The sequence below is a fragment of the Triplophysa dalaica genome, chromosome 11, assembly GCF_015846415.1.
Source record: "Triplophysa dalaica isolate WHDGS20190420 chromosome 11, ASM1584641v1, whole genome shotgun sequence".
Lineage (NCBI taxonomy): Eukaryota > Metazoa > Chordata > Actinopteri > Cypriniformes > Nemacheilidae > Triplophysa > Triplophysa dalaica.
In genome coordinates, this window is record NC_079552.1 from 18,519,958 (window position 1) to 18,541,903 (window position 21,946).

The following is a 21,946-nucleotide window of genomic DNA, read 5'->3' on the forward strand; positions in this document are numbered from 1 at the left end:
CCGATGTATCAGCCAATAATAGGTAGTCTATCTGTCAATAAAAGCTCTTTACAGATAAAAGCTAAAAACAGATATGCAATGAATTTGTGCTCTTTATATAGAAAATGTTTAGATGTATTAATAGTCAATATGAATTAATAACATTCAGAAAAAGAAAAAACATTCATTTAATCTTCAGAATCGGTATATCACTCTGAATATCAGGTATTGGTGGAGAAATTTAGTATCAGTGCATCTCTAGTTTTTATAATTTAATTTTAATGTGCCCATTTATGAGGAATATGTGCTAGAATATTTATGAGGAATATTATGGGTGTGACCATTCAGATATTGGCACCTGATCATGCAAAATTATATTTTAAAATATTAAGCTTTTAAATTTAAATATGGAACAAGTAAATTAATAGATAAAAAATATGTAGGCTAAATGAGAAATGTTTGTTACTGGTGGCTTCCTAAACTATTGTGGGTGATAGACTGTATGTGGCAGATAAATCACTGCCATACTGTATGTTGAGTGATAAACCCATATGTTGAAAATCATATTATACAATTAGAACAATTCAATGGTCAATCTGTTCAATAGTATAGGTCACTGTGCTGGTACATACAGTAGGCATGCTCGCTCTGTTGCTATAGTAACAGTGACCGCCACACAAACCAGGATTATACTGATGCACTTTGCATGAGATACAATTTTAATATGTAAATCAAAAACATCAAAGATACAACATTAACACGGAGTGTGTGAGTCCAAATATATCAAACAGCTTGAGGCTGAGCTTGAGTCTGTGCTGTTAAACACCCACCTGCATCGTATTTATGTCTCCCAGTGTGCATCTCAGAGAAACAAGCACAGTTATGGTATTGGTTGGTGTAAAACACAGTAAAAGACAGTTTTTCCTGGGTACACATAGTATAATGTAACAGTAAACTTATCAATCCAATCAGAATTTAAAGATGAAATGGCTGGTTTTATAATCAGGTAAACTGAAATAGTGTAAAACAAAAATTCATTTATTCACCCTCGTGTTGTTCAAACACTTAGTGGTTGTGTGTCCATACAATGGAAGTCAATGTTGATTGGCTGCCACATTCTTCAAAATATTTTCTGTGTTTTCTATAAGAAAGAAAGCCATACACGGTTTTGTAATGATACGAGGATAAATAAATTATTAAAAAAAACATTTTTGAAGTAAACGATCCCTTTAACAGCATTATAAAGTAATATTATCATAACTACTGTATATAAAGCAAACAACATTCCTTATATTCAAAGGTACAAACATTTTGAAATTATTTCATCAATTATTTCATAAAATCAGCAAAACATTACAAGTGCTCTTTCAGGCGAAGTCCTCAATTTTCAAAATGGCCAAAATTGTTGGGATTGCAGTGAATAACGGTGTATAGCCCGAGCAGAAATCATGCACGGCGATGCAGAACAGGAGACTTTGAATGCCATAATTATTTCACTGCCATCTTCAGCACAAACATCACAATCAGGTCATGGCAGGACACAAATACAAATCGGTGTGGAAAATAGCAGAGCTGATTTGCTAACATAAAAGGCGCGCCATTCTCTCAATAGAGGCAGGCAACCCAAACAAATGATTTTTGAGTGCTCTCCTATTCATCTATACACTCATCTGGCTATTTCACAAATAGACTATCAGGATCGGAACTACCCATTACGCTTCCAAAAAAGTTAATTAAATGGACGGACATACGTACGCCCTGATTAACGGCTTTATATTTGTGCACCAGCGGGCGAGTATATACGTGCATGCATGCGTATGTGTGTATGTGTATTGCGGTCTCCCATCACAGTGGTGTGGACATGTAGGTGCCTGTTTTCGAATGTTCCACAGGCCTGATATTGTTGAGATAATCTGCTGAAAAATGATACGCTCCACACAATCCCCTGCAGAGGAACGTGTGGGCACATCAGCCCCCAACATCAGGAGTCTTGTCTGTCGCTACAGCAACAGTAATATGCCCTGCCGTTACCGCAAAGGGATTTGCCACAATGCATTTCTGCCAGACTGTAATCAAAACGGACAAAAATGTGTCAAATGCCCACATCCATAGGCTTTGTTCATCTGTGCCAAAGAATGTTTACGCGGCCGCTATGAAACAACGAAAAACTTGCTGTGGGTTTGTACAAGTTCAAATACCAAAATGTGGGTTTGTCAGAAATAGTGTGATGTCTGCTGTATATATGTTGTAACCATGAGATTGTTGTGTGAGTACTGTAGGTTAGAGAGGATGATGGTGGGGGGTGTCTGTCTCTTTAAGAGCTAGTCCTTGAGCAGATTGGCTTGTTGAGTAGGGAGGTGGATCCTTGTCTCCTGCTACAAACAAGCATTTGTATTGACAAAACGTGTCTCACTACAAGGCTGATCTTGAGGGTGCGCATGTACCGGAATGAATAGTTGTGTGTAGTTTTTGTGTGTGTTTTTAAAAGACCTTCTCATGGTGTATGTATGCATGTGCAAGATCAGTTTCAACACTCTACAGGAGGGGCCACCAACACCTGTGTAACATCTACAGCAGTTGAGAGTAAGTGTGCTTATATATCTATTTGTTTAATTGTGGGTTTAAAAATCTCCAACAGAAGATATTGGTTATGAAGTACCTTTTTAAAAGTGTGACTTTAAAAAATGAACATGCTTGTGTGAAATATTTTTATGCTAGACTTTTAGAAAAATGATCAGGTAAAGTTCATTTTACTGATCTGCTCTACACTTTTGATTTATTTTCTTGTGCTTCTCATTTACTGACTTTTATACATGTAATGATTCAAATTATAATTACATCGTATAATTTAATGTTTAATAAATTACTTTTGGTTTAACTTTACAAACGGTCTGGTCTCCCTTATGTCATTGCTACTGTGAGCCAGGTAGTCGTGACAGTAGTTTATTAATATTTTTGTCATTTGCACAGTGGCATGTAGTGGAAATGATGTGTGGGACCATTGCTAAGGTAGATGCTGATGAAAGGAGTCACGTGCTGTTTTTCTGTCAAATTTACATTGAAGCTCACTGCTAAATGATGATTTTAAATCCAGTGTTCACACTTTTATGGATTTACACTCGTAAAAATGAAGATGCTAAGAAGGTTGCCAGAAGAGAATCATTTGTTGTTCCACAAAGAATCATTCAGTCAAAGGTTCTTTAAAGAACCATCTCTTTCATACATTTTTATAATCTGAAGAAACATTTTGCCACAAAGAACCGTTTGTGAAACACAATGGTTCTTTGGATGTTAAAGGGTCTTTATAGAACCATTTAGGCAAAGAATGTTCTTCTATGCCATCGTGAAGCACTTTTATTTTTAAGAGTGTGTGTTTTATTTTTGCAATGATTTATTTTTTACATTTTCTGTGTAAGCCTGTCCAATACTCTTGAGGTAAATTCACATATCATTAAGACTGTTACTAATAATTTCTATATGTATAAATTGTTTTTAACAAAAGTGGTGCTGCTCATAGACAAAATAGCATGTACTGTACTACCCATCTTGCTTTAAAGATGAATAGTACACAGCATGTGCAACTTTCATGTGTAAGCAGCATTATCAAAGGTTTTCTCAGATTAAATGTATTAATTTTACAGAATTGTTGTATTTTCTAAGATTTTCCACACATAATGTAATAAACATTAGTAATTTTATGAAATTGCACTGTTTTTTAACAGATTTTTAAACAGATTACAGATTATTTCTGAAAACAGGATCATAAAAACGTAGAAATTACAGAAACATGCTGCAAATTGACAAGAAAACCATTGAAAACATGTAATTTCATTTTACGGTTTATTTTTTCCGCCCCAGCTGCCAGACAATTTTTACCGGATTGTATTTACATTATTATAATTATAGTAATATGTTGTTTATTCTACATTATACTATATCTTACCTTTATACAGTATAATGTCTATATATTCAAGACAGGTTTCTTTTATCGCATTCTTATTGCTTGTTTCTCAAGAAGAACAGTGGTTATAACAGAACACCCCGCGGGTGATCCAATAACTGCCTCTCATGGTTTATTGTTTAATTAAAAAAATTGAAAACTAAACACCTTACAGTCAGAGAGACACATTGGTCACATCGCATTGTTCATTAAGTAAGCTGTCAGTAACTCTTTAAGATGTACAACAGAATTATAGAACAGACATACCCTTTAGACCCCTTTAGACTAGATTAGACTGTTGAAAAACTGCACTTAATGCTGGATGATTTGTTACACTTTGATGCTGGGTGAAAGTTGGACCACAGAAGTAATACGAATGTTTCTATTTGTGTGTTCTCAGCTGGGTAATGTGTGAAATCGCTTAGACAACTTCTCACCTATTTCACATCTGATATGACAAAAATTAATTAAAAACGGTTAGAAATAGCACATTACTACCATGAAATAAGCACATGTTATAAATGTAGCTTACTGTCACTGTCAGGTGTCCGACCACAGAAAGATAAGCGATAATTGACATTGAATTCCCAGCCAGGACTATGGATGGCTTTCTTTTGTGGAATGAATGCAAATCTCTTAGAATGGAAATGAATCTCTCCTCAGGTTCCGCATTCAACACAAATCGAAGAATTAATTCTCATTAGCAGTTCTGAAATCATTCCATTAAACTACAATGGAAAAATAAAGCGAGTACAGAGAGATGTCAAAAGCAGTTAATACAATCTAGATGGCTATCTGAGTCTTACAGTGAAATATGTGGAAATTTCCAGCCTCTCTGTCTCCTTCTCTATCTCGTCTCAACAGCTGTTAAGATCAGCGTTGAATGTTCTGTAGTAACATCATTTTGACCGGTGGGATCGACCCCACACAGGTTTGTTACAAAAAAGATCCTAATAATCCATCACTGGTGTATTCATGCTAAACAGTATTCTACCTTTTTTAAAGTGACGTGGAATAACATGCAGGCCTACACACGGGAACAACAAAAAAGTCATAGACAAAACAAAAGGCCAGACCTCATCTCAGTATCTGTGTATCAAACAGACAAACAAGCTGATGCAGGAGTGGTGTTGTTTTGTTGTAAGTGTCCACCATAAAAGATTCACGCAGTGTTTTTAATTATTAAACGATTGTGTGTTGACTGTTCAGTGGTCGGGTTTCACTCTATTTGATGTTTGGAGAGAGTGTGTAAGCATTTTTTCATTCTGCTCTGACTCATGTTTGAGGTTACCGGCGTCATGGGCGGCAACCACCCTAGCATCCTTTCTTTTTATTGCATTATATTTCGCTTCAATATGAGTACATATCTGTTCACAGAAATGATAAATAAATGTGCAGTGTTATTTTATTTTAATGCTAAAGTGTTTATTTTATTTTTGCAGATTGCCCTGCAACATGAAACTCAGTGTAGTTCTGCTGCTGTGTAGCTGCTGTGCGCTCTTTAAACAGAACTGTGAAGCTCAAGGTAAATACTTCATGCCGAAATACACCAAAAGTCATGCACCATACATATATATTTGCAATTTGTGCAAAGAGGTTGCTCTTTTATAGTTAAATATATTTAAAAGAGTTCTTTATTTTACTATAGTTATCAACCTAGTCTTAGATGTTTCTCTTAAAATCACTGGAGAAATAACAATTTTAACAAATGAGAATAATTTTTCAAACACATGGAGGTGTAAAATGAATGTAAATCTGTAAAATAATCTGAATTTGGGTAAATTTGATAACAAATGTTTCTCAATAATAATCACTGTAATATAATTTAGTAAAAACTGTAATTTTCTGGCAACAGTGGTCAATGCAAGTTTTGTCACATAAAATTAAGTATTTATTGTTAATTAGCTTTTCACCCTGTATTGTAAACCTGTAAAATCAGCAAAAGTCTGTTAAATTACTGTTTTTTTACAGTATACATAAAAAAAAGATGTAAAATTACCATTTTTTACAGCATTGACTTGATCGTAGTCTTGACAAATCTGAGCTCAGTTTGTGACATCATTGAGATCCCTTCTGTTTTTCACAGGAGAAATATGTAAGACATAAGAGACGTTTACCATTTGCTCGCCATTTAAAATAATTGATGTCTAGGAGAAATAATTGAGATAATAAAGAAATCTCATCTGTGATTTTTCTGTCTCATAGGTGGCTACTAGTTGTTGTTGTTTTATAGATGGTTACGTCATTCAATAAATCGGCTGATATGAATACATTTACATTTAGTCATTTGCCAGACGCTTTTATCCAAAGCGACTTACAATGCACTTATTACAGGGACAATCCCCCTGGAGCAACATGGAGTAAAGTGTCTTGCTCCAGGACACACTGGTGGTGGCTGCTGGGATCGAACCAGCAACCTTTGATTTACCAGTCAGTGGTTTAACCCACTATACCCCCATCTCCATATGTTCTTCACTAACAAAGATATATTTTTAAATAATGCAATAAAATAGTTATGTAGTATGTACAAGCATGAAACATAATGGCAGATGCAGTTAAGATCAAATAATCACTCTTACAGGCTTTTCATTTCCTCAAGCAGTCGCTGCCAACTGTACGGCAAAAGAATCATGCCGAACACACATTACATAAAACTCAGCATCAGACCTTTGATGGGTCTTTTGTGGGCGATCTATCTCTCGAGTATTCAGCTGTGAAATTCCTTTCTGCTTAGAGAATGTGAACAATCCGCATCTCAGTTGTTGGCCGCAAGACACAGAGTTTGCGTGTCTCAGGCGTGTGTCGGGTCAAAGGTCAATGCCCAGAATCCTCGCCTCTTTGCTTCGAAGCTATCTGGAGGAAATGTCAGTGGTCTGCGGTTGGAGGAGGGGGGACGACTCTTGACTTGTACTTGTCTGTCCTGGCAAAATGTTTTTCTAGCAGTTTTCTTGAGTGGTCATCGGGGCTGAAAGATCCTCCATCTCACTGGGATCTAGTTACCTTCTCGCCTCTCTTTCACCCCACCTGCTGTGAAATGAGACACACATGCACACGGCCGCTCTCTGAAGCTTGTGGAGTGTGTGGTCTGTCAAGGCTTGAAGTTAAAGGGAAACCCCATACCTGCATGTTTCACTGGCACCAAGGATCCGAGCTCGGCTACGGGGTTCTGGAGAATATTGGGTTTCATGGAAGGAATAAATTTAGCTCGCTCTGCTTTTCACATGCAGCGAATCCTCTCAAAGGGAGCATGGATTTCCCGAAGAGGTGATCCACAGAGATTGCAGGATGGAGTTGGTCACAGCACCTGTCGAACTGCTTTCATGGCCACTGAACCTTCAGAAATGCGTCTGTGTGAGCTGCTGGCAACTCGGCCATTGTTAACAAATGAAATGATCACTATGGCCTCTGTGTCATATGATACATCCTTCTTCAGCGTAAATCAAGGCACAATGAATCAACACATGACAGATCGAATCAGCAGCGATCTCACAAAATATGTTCAGGTTGTATTTCATCTTAAAATTAAAGAAATTAATTTAAATGTACAGTCTATGGACTATATAGGCGTTTTTATGCCCAACTGACTCAAATTACTTTCATGTGGCCTCATAGAGATATTTGATGTCTCAGTATGTTGATCTGACAATTAATCTTAAATCAGTATTTCTTTGCCAACAGTAGAGATCTTCAACAGGGTGAAAGTATAAAATTAACATACATTTACAAGTAATAAAGCTACACAAATACAATTAAACTAAACAAGTTAAGAGGCATTACATAGACACATGACTATTTAGACTAAACAGGAATTCGTCCATATTTTATAAGGTGTCAATTCATGTCAACACGTACTATGTGAATTCAACAAAAACATATGATTATTAGAAAAACGTCATTACTCTTAAAAGTAAAGGTGCTTCAGAAGAAGCTGTGAAGAAGCTTTTGTAGCACTTTTATTTTAAAGAGTGAACTGAAGCCCCTCCCCTAACCTCACCCCTAATTCTAACGTTACTGGTGCAAAAGCAAATCATATTAAAATGTACGAAACAAATTTTAAAATGTACAATTCGCCATCTCATAAAATAGTAATGTATTGCCGTGAGATTGTGTTGAACTAATCTACAACCATATACAAATGCACTTGGTTTACTAAAACTTTAAATAAAATGAAATAAAATAAAGAAAAATATATTTCTCTTTGCATTTGGCTATAGTTTTCTTGGCATTTATGACAAAATTGCTAGTTACGTTCCTTTTGCTGTGTAGTTGTAAATTGTTTGGGATAAAAGCATGGTTTGGAATAAATTATATACATATAATGCAAATGCTTTAGATAAAATATAAACACATTTACACCCCCACTAAAGTAGATAAGACTCAGGTTTGTGCTGAATGAAGAAAACATATAGGCCTACATGCATAGACTCAACTCAACTCAACTCAACTTTATTTATATAGCACTTTTTACAATTTTCATTGTTACAAAGCAGCTGTACATGAAACACATTGACTACAAGTAAAACAACTAAAGTCATACACCTGTAAAAAAAAGAAAAAGGTGAAAACACAAAAGACAAACATACAAATGCTCCACACACACAATATGCATACATACTTACACACATCGACATAGACGCACACACACAATCACACTCGCACACACGCACAGTGAAAGTGTACATTTGACATAAAGCAGAGAGAACCACAGGTCAAATATTAAACGGACTATAAATTTCTATATGCAATATTAATTATGTAAAACTTCTGAATTCTGAAGCAGCCCCCCCTGCCAGGCAAATAGTGCAGACCACATCTGTCTATCAGCACCCTGCACCAATCAGACGTTAGCTGAATTAATCATCTGCTGCAGAAACACCCACACCACTGTGGTGTTTTTATAGGATGTATTCACTGGGATCATTCTGGAGTTGAGTACTGATCCTAATATGTGAATCTGTTAAAGCTTCATCATCAGTGCTTTCACATTTCCTGATAAACATCTCTAAAACAACAGTAGTCTACACTCTATAAAAGGTGCTTTATGATGCCATATAAGAAAAATGCTTTACTGAATGGGTCTATTAACCTTTAAAATCCAAAGAACCTTTCTTTCCACAAACAGATCTTTTTAAAAGACTGTTTGAGATGGTTGTTTTAAGAACCTTAAAGTAAATTATTCTTGGTGGTACCAAAAATGATTCCTCAATGGTTTCGCTTAAAAGAACTTTTCGTAGCACCTTTTGTATAGTTGTAAAGCACATAATACAAAATTAGATTTTTAAAAGTAAAGGTGTTTAAAAGCGTCTTATAATAAAAATGTTTTGTTCCACAAAGAATCATTCAGTCAAAGGTTCTTTAGAACCATCTCTTTCTTACCTTTTCATAATCTGAAGAACATTTTTTTTTCACCACAAAGAAGCTTTTGTGAAATCGAAAAGGTTCTTCGGATGATAAGGTTTCTTTATGAAACCATTTAGACAAAAAGTTTATTCTATGGCTTTGAAGAACCTTTTGAAGCACCTTTATTTTTAATAAGGGATAATCCACTGCTAGCCGTGCATTAAAGGAGTTTAATGCATGACGTGGAGGTGAAGAACCACCTGACACGAAGCGTGTGAAGTTTGGCAAAATAAAGCTTTTAGATCAAACAGGTAAAAATAACGATTATTTTGTCAGTTAATTTTAAATGTATTCACACTGACTGGAGCTACCCATGCGTTAAATGCTTTTAATGCACACCTTCCAGCCAATCCGAATCAAGTATTCAAACAGACCATGGTATAGGAGTGTATAATGACCACTACTGACCAAAATTTCATGATTTATTTGTGTTTGGCACGACAGGTAGTGTAAAACCTGATTATACATGTTATCTCAGCGAAACTGAAAAATGTTTCAAAAAAAATTCTAAGGAATTTCAAAGGAAATCCAACCAACATGTAGCCGACAAAGCCGTTAACAGAGTCAATGTCAAACTTTTCAGTTTTGGAAATAGAATAGAAAAACACATTTTCCAAGTACAAATATTGACATTTCCTTCATTTCTGTTTGTGTACAGAACAAACATCTTGTAGACAATCGTTTTTGTATGACGTTGTACATATTTTTTTCTAAACATTGTTTCTGTTTTAAACTACATTCTTTGGCTTTTCTCAGTTGCCTGCATTTATGAGATTACTCTGCATGTTGTGTTTGAGATTGCTTCAGGTGATAAAACTTTTCAGCTGTTCTTTGGATAGCAAATAAATCCGCTCATGCATTGTTCAATGCTCTGTGTGTTTCCAGGAAGAAATGTTTTAAAGTTGGCTAGATTCAACAGAAAATACCTCTCATTCCAGCTCCAGCCACCGATTGGGAGCTTACACATGTTTAGTCTAACACACCAGCTGTTCTTACAAATAGTTACAAGATTTAGCGAGCATGTCAGATGATAAATATTGGATTCTCATGAGTGCACACGTGATTCACACACTTAACGTTATTCACATACATGCAGCCTCCTGGCTGTTTGAAATATTTATTCTAGTGTAGTGTAAATACTGTCCCTATACATAGAGCGTATGATGTAACAAGGCTGCTTTTACTCTTGGCCTGTGTTTAGAAGTTTAAAGGTAGGGGTTGGGCCCTGGGCGATGATGAATTCTTGTGATGTTGGGGCAAAGCTCGTACGGGCGGAGACATGAGCACATTCCTCTCCTCCCACTGCACACGCTTCTCTCGTGCCCATCACCACAGACACACGCGCTTCCTGGACGTCCCCTAGCACACATACACACGCACCCGGACAAACATCTACACACCCTGCTGCAAAACTCAATACTGCATAAGCACAGCCAAGATGTCTAAATCATTGAAATGGGGGTTGTGTGAAGGTTTAGAAACATCATAAAGCTTTTCATGTGAGAGAAGTTAAACGCTTCTGGTTCAGATTACAATTCCACAAATTCCACATAATATGTTCAAAGCAAAAGTACAAAGTTGTTTGTGAATTGTTTTGAAAGGTTCATTGAAATGAATCGAGTCATGAAAATTTGAATCCGTAATTTAACTCTTTACTGTATTTCATAAATAAGTGAAAATGTTGTAAAATAAAACAGTAAAATTATAGTTTTTATTTTTTAAAGTGTAGGTTCAGCAACAATTTGTTACTGTATTTTAATTTTATTTATTTATGTACCAATGCTAATTTCCATTCCATTCCATTTTCTACAGCTTATCCGAACTACCTCGGGTCACGGGGAGCCAATGCTAATTTATGTTTCCTAAACCTATTGATTAAGAGGTAAAATACAGATTAATGTAAATAAATAAATAAAAATAACCGCTTCTTAACACATACATTCATCTTTATTTTACCTCTTAATCATTAGGTTTGGGAAAAAATAACTTATAATTCAGATTGGTACATAAATAAATAAAAAATACAGCAACGAAATATTTGTATATTTACTATATTATAAATGTTATTATTAATATGATTATTATTTAGAGTAAATTACAATAGATACAACAACTATGTATAATTGTTTCATTTATGTTTTCTTTAATTACAGTTTTGATTAATCAGGTAATACAGTACAATAACATCAGATTTTAGTAATACAGTAAAATTACAAAAATAAGAATCACTGTTGAGAATAATAGTGTAGAAAATTCTTGAAATATGATCAAGAGATTATTTTTTTAATCTAACCTGAAGATTTACCTTAGTTGTTTTTACATGCATTTCACAGTTACAATAAACAGCACAAATACAGAAGCACAAGGGAAAATTATGAGAATTATTAGTTTGTGTCTCTGTGACAAAATTAAGTAGCTTTTCCTATAGGCAAAATCACAACGCCTTAGCAGTTTGCTGTCTGTTGTTCACTAGTCAACATGCTACATAAGCTGTTGACAAACACTTAAAGACTTCAAGAAAGCTCTTAAGGAGACAGTTATGTAAAGGACTCATTTACTCTCATTTAAAGAGGAACTATCATTGACAGTGTGAACTGACAAGATATGATGTGTCTCTTTTACCATTTTTGGACCAAGGAAAGTCTAAAACATGAAATCAATACTGTTTTATGTTTTTTGTTAGTGCTGTTTTTATTTTAAGGGATCTGGACATAATTCAGTTACTCAGAGTTTACACATTTTTGTAGGCTAACCCGGGCTGCTGGTTCCCTCAACCGAAAGCTTCTGCATTTTTCCAATAGACTTTTGGAAGATCGCAAAAAATAGGCTCCGTGATTAACAAAGGCTTATGATGTTTTCATGTTTTGTCTATCAAGATAATCTTTACAAATTGACTCAACATTTGTTACCTCTGAAGCCGAAATTCAATCGGCAGAAGTAAAAAGCTAACACGATGCTATAAACAGACTACACTTAAGGTCGCTCCATATCAACGTCACCCTTTAACAACTCTTTCAAACTTTATTAAAAATGTGTTCCCTGGTAAGTAATTACTCTGTGAATAAATCTACATCTACGTTTTAAGAGATTTGTGTCCATGTGGCATTATTTGTGAGCTTTATATTCGCAATGACGTCTAACATCACCACCAAAGGAAGTAGTCCCATTTAGCAACTCGTTAGAAACCGCCATTTTTGAGACACAACAAGGCTTTAAAAAATCAAAATCGGGTTATAATTGGTGTGTTTTATGTCATAGAATAAAACTTGAAAATATTTAGAGGTTTTGATACCACGGACCCTAATTCAGGCAATTTACCAAAAACTCATTAAAAAAACCCAAAGACTTTGGGCCGAAGGAACCGAAAGTCTTAAAATGCTAACTGGCTTCGGGGGTTTGCATACAAAAATATGCATCTCTGAAGTACTCAATACTGTATAAAAAAGCTGTTGTTTTTAGTAGGGATAAGGTCAGTATATTACATTAAATGCAGATTTCTCTATACAGCTACATTACCCTATGTAGAAACATCTCTAGCACCTTCAGTCAGTAACTGCACGTGTGAAGTTGGCCACGGAAAATGTGCTGAAAACAGCGGATGCAGGTGAGCGGTTCCTTTCAAATATTTTGAAGAACGTTGGTGCCCAAACAACATTGGCCCCAATTGACTACTATTGTATGGACACAAAACCACTGATTTCTCAAAATATTTTCTTTTGTGTTTCACAAGAAAGAGTCAAATACATCCTTACAGAAAAGACACGAATTTCACTTTTTAGACATGATCATATCTACGTGAAATGCATGTTTTTCAAATATTTTTGTGTGAGTTCCATGTACGTTCCCATGTTAAACCCATTGGATCACATGTGCAGCATGTGGTGACATGTGAAAAACGGTGTGAAAAAAATGAAGAGACATCACAAGTTCCACATGTGGTTTTTACATGTGATCACATGGGTTTCACATGCAAATTTACAATGGATTCACACAGTGTTCCAAAAACACACATTTCACGTGTGATCACATGTGTTTTGTGCACATGTGAATTTCATGCGTCTTTTCTGTAAATGATGTCAGAATTGTCGTTTTTGGGGAAAAACACTCCTTTAAAGCATCTTTGAACTAATCCAGAATAAATCATTGGGTACATTGGGAATAAATAGTATATACAATATTGTATGCTATATAGCACTTATTTAATAATATTTTTTAATGGAATTTCCATGATAAATGCTTCAAGCAACAGTATGCTACATGGCAGTAAGATTACTTTCCAAAATCTAACTTCTTTTAATGTCAGGGGCATCCAGTTTAAAACATATTTAGTCTCTGACATTTTAATACAACGTATTTCTGTATATGAATGTATATGTTGACAAATAAAAAGCAAAGCATACATTTTTAATGTCCAGTTGAATAACTATGCAATGTGGGACAGCATGTATACTGCACATTTTGGCAAATGTAGTAGGTCAATCTGCATGTCAAAAACTGCAGAGTATCTTGATAAAAGTATTTGATTTGACTGTGGGCTGGTGATGTGCGTCAGGTGTGACCCGGGTTGGGGTGGACCGCGTTGTGATGACTGTGTGCAAATGCCCGGATGTGTCCACGGCACCTGTCATCAGCCCTGGCAGTGCACCTGCATCGATGGGTGGACGGGGCGATTCTGTGACAAAGGTGATTTATTATTCATGAGTCGAAATGATTTTATCACGACACACTGTTTGACCTGACAGCTCCGTTTTGTCCCTGCAGATATATATGTGTGTTCCAGAGAGGAGCCCTGTAAGAACGGAGCCACCTGTGTTATGAATGACTCGGGGGAATATCAGTGCTTCTGTCCTGAAGGTTTTCATGGACGGGACTGTGAATTGAGAACGGGACCTTGCCAAAAGACAAAGTGAGTTTTCATTGATACTTTCCTAATGCTAATATTCTCTAAGAATGCATATTTCAAGTTTTGATTTAAAATGTCACACCCACACAAGGGCGTAGATTTGGTTTGAACATTGGGGGGGTTGAACGTCCCAGATAGCACAAGAACATCATGGAGACGTCTATTTGATGTGTGTGTTTACATCTGGAAGACGTATTTTTTTAGAGTGTTTGCTCATCTGCAATACGTCTATAGGACGTTTCCTGTTAGAAGATGTCTTTAAGATGTAATGATTTAGAATGTATGTTAAACTGACATAAATTCTAACATAGAAGAGATTATAAAAAGAAAGAAATTAAGTATTGAAAGCGCCGCAGCGATTCACTATTTTAAGGAGTGAGCCACTTAAATTATTCATTCATCCAATTCGTTCAAAAGTCAGATTATTTTAGGAAGAAAACAAACATCAATGTGAATGCTTTTGTCATAGATATTTACAGACACTATTGAAAAATGAACTACCAAAACAGATGGCTGCTTTGGTAACTTGTTATACTGATAGTTATAGCTAAATACATTTCAATGGATTAGCTAGCTAACATATATGGTGTTTACTTAGCTATTATTACACAATATTCTCATACCTCATTCTCAGTACATGCTTTATTTTATTTTGCATCCCTCTCTGACCAGCAGTTAAATATAGTCCGCTGTGCAGCGCTTCTCTTCATTTTTGGCGTACGTTAAATTACCCGTGTGCTCTCCTATTCAAACAACACTCGGGTTGTTTTGGTGAAAGTGCGACTCATTGGTTGGGCGTTACCAATCGGTTCAATGGAGGAGGAGTATTTTTGGTCTAATTTATTATGACAAACTCATATTTGATTAGGAACAAAATTATTGTCATAAAATAAAGTAATTCTACATATTTTTCATTTGATCTACTGTGATTTTCATGTTGAAATATTGGAGGGGTTGTAACTGATGGATTTGAATATTGGGGGGTTACCCTCCCCCCTTTCCCCCCCATAAACTACGCCCCTGCACCCACAACAGTGGAATTGCCCAAAATTAATGACATGAAAGAGGTAACACACGCAGTTTCTGCCAATCTCATATGAATCTTGAGGTCCGATACAGTATTTTGCGGTGCGGGATTCGATTTTTGGGATAAAAGACCGTAGCAGTCGGAAACTCTGGTACTCAACTCAACTCAACTCAACTTTATTTATATAGCGCTTTTTACAATTTTCATTGTTACAAAGCAGCTGTACATGAGACACATTTAATACAAGTATGAATTCTAAAGCAGCCCCCCCGGCCAGGCAGATAGTGCAAAACAATATGCAAACGGTGGTGAGGAACCCAAAACTCCCATCGAGAAAAAAAACCTCAGGGGAACCCAGGCCCAACCAGGGGATTCCAGTTCCCCTCTGGCAAAAGCTGCTGCCTCTGCACAAGCTCATCAGTGCTTGCACAACAAGGCTTAATAAAAATATAAAAATTAAAGATTATCATTAACAATCTAATAGCATTTGAAATGTTGTAGAAAAAAACAAAGTTGTCGCGTCCTTTATCCAGCTCTATCCTCTTAGCACTTGTCAGGTCACCGCTTCCCATTCTCAGCTCTGCCATCAGGTCTGGGCATGAACTGCATCCTGCGGTAACCTTGGAACAAAGAGACAAGACTGGCTGAGAGTAGAGTACTGTTCTGCACTCTTTGATGCAACAAGTACATCATTTGTTGTTTGATGTGTTCCTGGTTCCGGTTGATCTAAATAATGCAGCCTAAATCCTCTGAGGATTAATATTATGGAGGTGTAGTGTATGCAAGATTAAAAAGATGAGTCTTTAGTCTAGATTTAAACTGACAGAGTGTGTCTGCCTCCCGGACCGTGCAGGGAAGAATATTCCAAAGTTTAGGCGCTAGATAAGAAAAGGATCTACCACCTGCACTTGATTTTGAAATTCTAGGTATTACCAACTGACAGGACCCCTTAGAGCGTAATGTACGTGGTGGTCTGTAATACAATAGAAGTTCATTCAAATACTGCGGCGCTAGACCATGTAGGGCTTTATAGGTAATAAGCAAGATCTTAAAGTTAATGCGATGCTTTATAGGTAACCAGTGCAAGGTTGACAGAACCGGGGTTATATGCTCATACTTTTTTGTACGTGTAAGAACTCGAGCTGCCGCGTTTTGAACCAGTTGCAGTTTTTGTAATAGGCCCGCAGGGCAACCACCTAGAAGTGCATTACAGTAATCTAGTCTTGATGTCATGAATGCATGAATTAATTTCTCTGCATCTGACAGTGACAGCATATGACGTAATTTAGATATATTCTTAAGATGGAAAAATGCAATTTTACAGGTGTTTGCGACATGGCTTTCAAATGAGAGAGTACTGTCAAATACAACGCCAAGATTCTTAGCTGATGACGAGGATTTTATGGAGCATCCGTCAATCGTTAAGCAGCATTCTTGGTTGTTACGCATAGCAGTTTTCGGTCCAGTAAGTAACACTTCTGTTTTGTCCGAGTTTAGTAGTAAAAAATTGTTACTCATCCACATTTTTAAGTCAACTATGCAATCCTTTATTCGATGAAACTGCTGGGTTTCATGAGGCATCGAGGAAATATAAAGTTGAGTATCATCAGCATAACAGTGAAAGCTAATTCCGTGTCGCTTTATTATATCTCCTAGAGGTAGCATGTATAATGCGAAGAGCAGGGGTCCCAAGACTGAGCCCTGTGGTACACCGTACTGGACTTGTGATTTGCGGGACACCTCATTGTTTATTGCTACAAATTGAAAACGGTCGGATAAATAAGACTTAAACCATTTCAATGCTATTCCGTTAATGCCAACGTAATTTTCGAGTCTATGTAGAAGTATGCTGTGGTCAATGGTGTCAAATGCAGCACTGAGGTCTAGCAGCACCAATAACGAAATACAGCCACGGTCAGACGCTAAAAGCAGATCATTTGTAACTCTGATCAAAGCAGTCTCTGTACTGTGACATGCTCGAAATCCAGACTGGAATTCATCATTAATGTCATTCCTTTGGAGGAAGGAGCATAATTGAGTTGAAACTACTTTTTCCAGAACTTTAGATATAAAAGGTAAATTCGATATAGGCCTGTAATTCCCTAGTTCTTTAGGGTCGAGTTTGGGTTTTTTTAAAAGAGGCCTTATAACAGCCACCTTAAATGCTTTAGGCACATGTCCTAATGTCAGAGATGAGTTAATAATACTAAGAAGAGGATCTATAATTTCGGGGAGCATTTCTTTCAGTAGTTTTGTAGGTATAGGGTCTAGCATGCATGTTGATGATTTAGATGATTTAATGGTTTTAGACAGTTCATCGTGATCTACTGTAGAAAATAATTGCAATTTCTCCTTAGGGGTGCTGTAGTTAGTTTGTTCAGCGGATTTCACTACAGGTTGCATTGTTATAATTTTTTCTCTTATATCTTGGATTTTACTTGTGAAGTAGTTCATAAATTCATCACTGTTATGCTGATAATCAGAATCTGACGTCGATGACGACTTATTTTTTGTTAATTTAGCCACGGTGTTAAATAAGAACCTAGGGTTGTGATGGTTTTCCTCTATTAGTGTTGAAAAGTAGGCGGATCTAGACGTTTTTATTGCATTCCTGTAATTTCGAGTACTATCCTTCCATGCTATACGAAATACCTCTAAATTCGTTTTCTTAAAGTTGCGCTCCATTTTACGGGATGCTTTTTTTAGAGTCTGAGTGTGTTCATTATACCACGGTGTTGGGCTGCTATTTTTAATTTTCTTTAAACGCAGGGGAGCAACTGTGTCTAATATTTCCGAGAAAGTAGAGTTAAAATTTTCAATAGTAGTGTCAAAATCGTCAACGTTATTACTCATGCTGGATATTTTAGACAATTCAGGCAGATTATCGAGAAACGCATCTTTGGTAGTTGAAGTAATCGTTCTACCATATTTGTAACAAGGAGTTTGATTTGCAGCCGTAGGCCATTGAAGCAAACATAATATCAGATAATGATCCGAAATATCTTCACTCTGCTGAACGATTTTAACATCGTCCACATTTATACCATAAGAAAGTATTAAATCTAAAGTATGATTACGAAGGTGAGTGGGTCCTGACACATGTTGACTAACGCCCATGGAGTTAAGAGTGTCTTTGAAAGCCAGTCCCAAGGCATCTGTATCATTGTCTACATGGATATTAAAGTCACCGACGACAAGGACTCTATCTGCGGCCAGTACTAGTTCTGATAAGAACCCACCAAAATCTTTAATAAAATCTGTGTGGTGCCCTGGAGGCCTATATACAATAGCTAGAATAAATTTTAAAAATGTTTTGTCCTTAGTATTAGGTGTCGAAACGTGAAGTACCATGACTTCGAAAGAACTGTACTTAAAATTAGACTTCTGAGAGGTAATAAAAGAATTCTTGTAAAGTGCAGCGACACCTCCCCCTCTACCTTTTAGACGAGGCTCGTGTTTATAGTAATAATCATGGGGAACGGATTCATTTAGAGTAATAAAATCATCTGGCTTTAGCCATGTTTCTGTCAAACAAAGCATGTCTATTTTATGATCGGTTATCAAATCGTTAACAAAAAGTGCTTTATTTGAGAGAGATCTAATATTAAGCAATCCGAGTCGTAACAGCTGATTATCTGTATTTTGTTCATGTTTGATTTGTTTAACGTTTATTAAATTACTTTCAAGAGGTTTACGCAATATCTTATGTTTGCTAATCCGGGAGACAGACACAGTCTCTATTTTATGTTGTTTGTAAGAAGGGATTATTACATGTTGTATATTTTGTGTATTCTGTAACGCGAGACGGCAAGCAGACAGTTGGTTAAGCCATTCTGTCTCCTTCCTGACCTGGGCCCTAGGTAGTCAGACTTTAGCATTATTAAGACTGTGTGCCAAATTTCTAGAGAGGAGGGAAACCCCATCCCAGGAGGGATGGAGACCATCTCGTTTCAACAGGTCAGGTCTGCCCTCAAAACTCTGCCAGTTATTTATAAAATCTATATTATTCTGCAGGCACCACTCAGACAACCAGCCATTTAGTGATGATAATCTGCTATAAATCTCATCACCACGGTAAGCAGTAAGGGGGCCAGAGAATATTACAGTGTCTGACATCGTTTTTGCGAGCTCACACACCTCTTTAATATTATCTTTAGTGATCTCCGATTGACGGAGTCTAACATCATTTGTGCCGACATGAATAACAATCTTACTGTATTTACGATTAGCCTTAGCCAGCACATTTAAGTTTGACTTGATGTCAGGCGCTCTGGCTCCCGGTAAACATTTGACTATGGTGGCTGGTGTCTCTATGTTAACGTTCCGGACAATAGAATCACCGATCACTAGGGCACTTTCAGCAGGTTTCTCAGTCGGTGCGTCACTGAGCGGGGCAAACCTGTTCGAGACTTTAATCGGAACGGTTGAGTGATGTTTTGTTTTGCGACTATGCCGTCTCACCGTCACAAAGTTTCCCAGCTGCAGGGGATTTTCAACCGGAACCGAGCTGTGTGCGCTAACATTGCTCGCATCCGAAGTGTTTTCTACGGTTCTTACACTCTTACTATCCTCAAATAAAGATTGGATGCGAGACTCTAATTCTAAAATCTTCTCCGTCAGCCTAACTACTTCCCTGCATTTATCACATGTAAAACCCTCGCCGCTGACAGAGAAGGCTAAACTAAACATATGACATGAGGTGCAAGTAACAACAATAGGAATAGAAGCCATAACTCACCGGGTATGAAGTGCAATCCTAACTTACCAAGGTTGCTTGATGAGTCTTAGTATATACACTTAAAAAGAGAAACAGTTAGCACACAAGACAAATAGGGGGAGATGATATTCCACAATGTAAACAGAAGACAAGCTAACACGCTAATATGCTAGCGGCGTTACGTTTCAATGAATATAGGTTTAAAATATAAAGTTATAAATAATTCGGCAACGACAGTGATATGTAACGATAGTAAAATACACTAATAATAAGACCAAGAACAAATGTGGTACTATGGACGGGAGCAGTTCTTTAAACGGGTGGACCAGTAGTTACTACAGTTTAAGTTTAATTTGCACGCGTCAGCCCCCAGACAGTGCAACGTCGAAATGTGGTTGAAAAGTGAAAGGTGAAACGACGTCTTTTTCGCGTCGTTGATAAGACGTCGTTTTCCGGTCTTTGAGAAGACGTCTTTTTCGGGTTGTTGAAAGACGTCTATAAAAAGTTTTGTCTTTTTCCAGACTTGAATTTAACTTCATTTTAAGCCTAAAATCATTTTTATGTATTCAATATTATATTATATATCTCAAAATAAGACAACTGACTAAAAGTACTACAAAACATTTATTGTCAGTTACATAACATACAAATGATCGAAACATTTGAATAACAAAATGTAATAAGAACACTTTTGTTTGCACACTGCCCGCTGCCGCCAGATCGCCCAGGGGCATGTGTCGTCTCCCATGGCTTTGACTATGATGTGGTCGGTGGCCTTGCTGTTTCACATTTTGACTGCATCTGCAATGACAAAGAAAAATACATTTGTTCTCAGTTTGTTACTCAAAAGGAATAATAATTTGTTGTAAAGATGTTTCAGTTCGGATATAGCCTTAAATGAAATGCCTCGATTCACAGTTTAGGAATATGGCGCCTTCCGTACAATCACATTGGATCCGGAAAAGGTATTTTACATTATACGACAGCGGCCTTTAACATTATACGGTTCAGATGTAAACAGCACATAAAAGACCATGTGTGAGCAGTTAATTCAGTAGCCTACATTTAACGGAAAAGACGGTCCGTCAACTGTTGTGTGAAAGCGTGAAAGAAACTGTCCCCTCAGTCTGTCTGTGTCCTTATTCGATGATTATTACTATGATTATTATAACTTTCTTCATAATATATAATTTTCTTTTGTTGTAAGCTTATGCTTTAGGTTGAGTTTAAATAAAACGGTTAAGTAAAAAGCTTTTACCTCAGAAAAACGGCTGTAGTGTGGTCCACTCAGAAGTGAGTCGGGTGCACTGCGCGTGACGGTCACAGACCACAGTTTATATTCCAGGTTTCGCGGGCTTGGCACGCGCAAGCAGCCAAGAAGTACTATTTTTATATATTTTTATATATGACATTTTTTATGTGTATCTATGGAAACATACCTTGCGTTATACTACCTTATGTCAAAAAAGTACATAGATTAGAAAAAATGTGCAGTGCGGCTCCGTAAGCCTATACACTCTAAAAAAAGGCTGGGTTAAAACAACCCAATTTGGGTTATTTTGGTAACCCAACGTTGGGTCAAATATGGACAAACCCAGCGTTGGGTTATTTTAACCCAGCCAGTTGGGTTATATCTTTGACCCAACATGCTGGGTTGTTTTATGTAAATCAACTTTTGCTTAAAAATTACATTGCTGGTTTAAAACAAACCCGAAATGTTTAAAAATAATAATAACAAAATCACAGAGAAATACTCGAGGCATCAGTAAGAATCAATAGTTTTATTAAGGATCAAAATGCAAGACAAAAGGAATTCATAAAAACATGCAATATGTTATGCTCAATGAACAATAAAATGGCATATAAAACACTTTGATGAAATGTATGTTTATACATATTTAAGGAAAATTAACTTAAATAAATAACATTAGTTTAGATTTTAACATATACATTTAACAAGGTTATTAAAGTGGCACAAGT

General features: G+C 36.5%; 1 protein-coding gene across 5 annotated transcripts in view; it reads left to right on the forward strand.

Moving 5' to 3' along the window:
- Positions 1 to 21,946, forward strand: part of dlk2 (delta-like 2 homolog (Drosophila)) — a 42,259-nt gene that overhangs the window by 10,941 nt on the left and 9,372 nt on the right. For 2 of the 5 annotated variants that reach the window (XM_056760488.1, XM_056760486.1), the window contains exons 2-5: positions 5,362 to 5,444; positions 12,827 to 12,923; positions 13,872 to 14,002; positions 14,081 to 14,225. In XM_056760488.1, coding sequence (XP_056616466.1) covers positions 5,375 to 5,444; positions 12,827 to 12,923; positions 13,872 to 14,002; positions 14,081 to 14,225 — 443 coding nt within the window. In that variant the 5' untranslated portion in view covers positions 5,362 to 5,374. Of the gene's footprint in view, positions 1 to 1,682; positions 2,563 to 4,557; positions 5,060 to 5,361; positions 5,445 to 12,812; positions 14,003 to 14,080; positions 14,226 to 21,946 lie in introns of those variants that run through there. The other 3 variants (XM_056760485.1, XM_056760487.1, XM_056760489.1) reach the window with 3 other exon arrangements.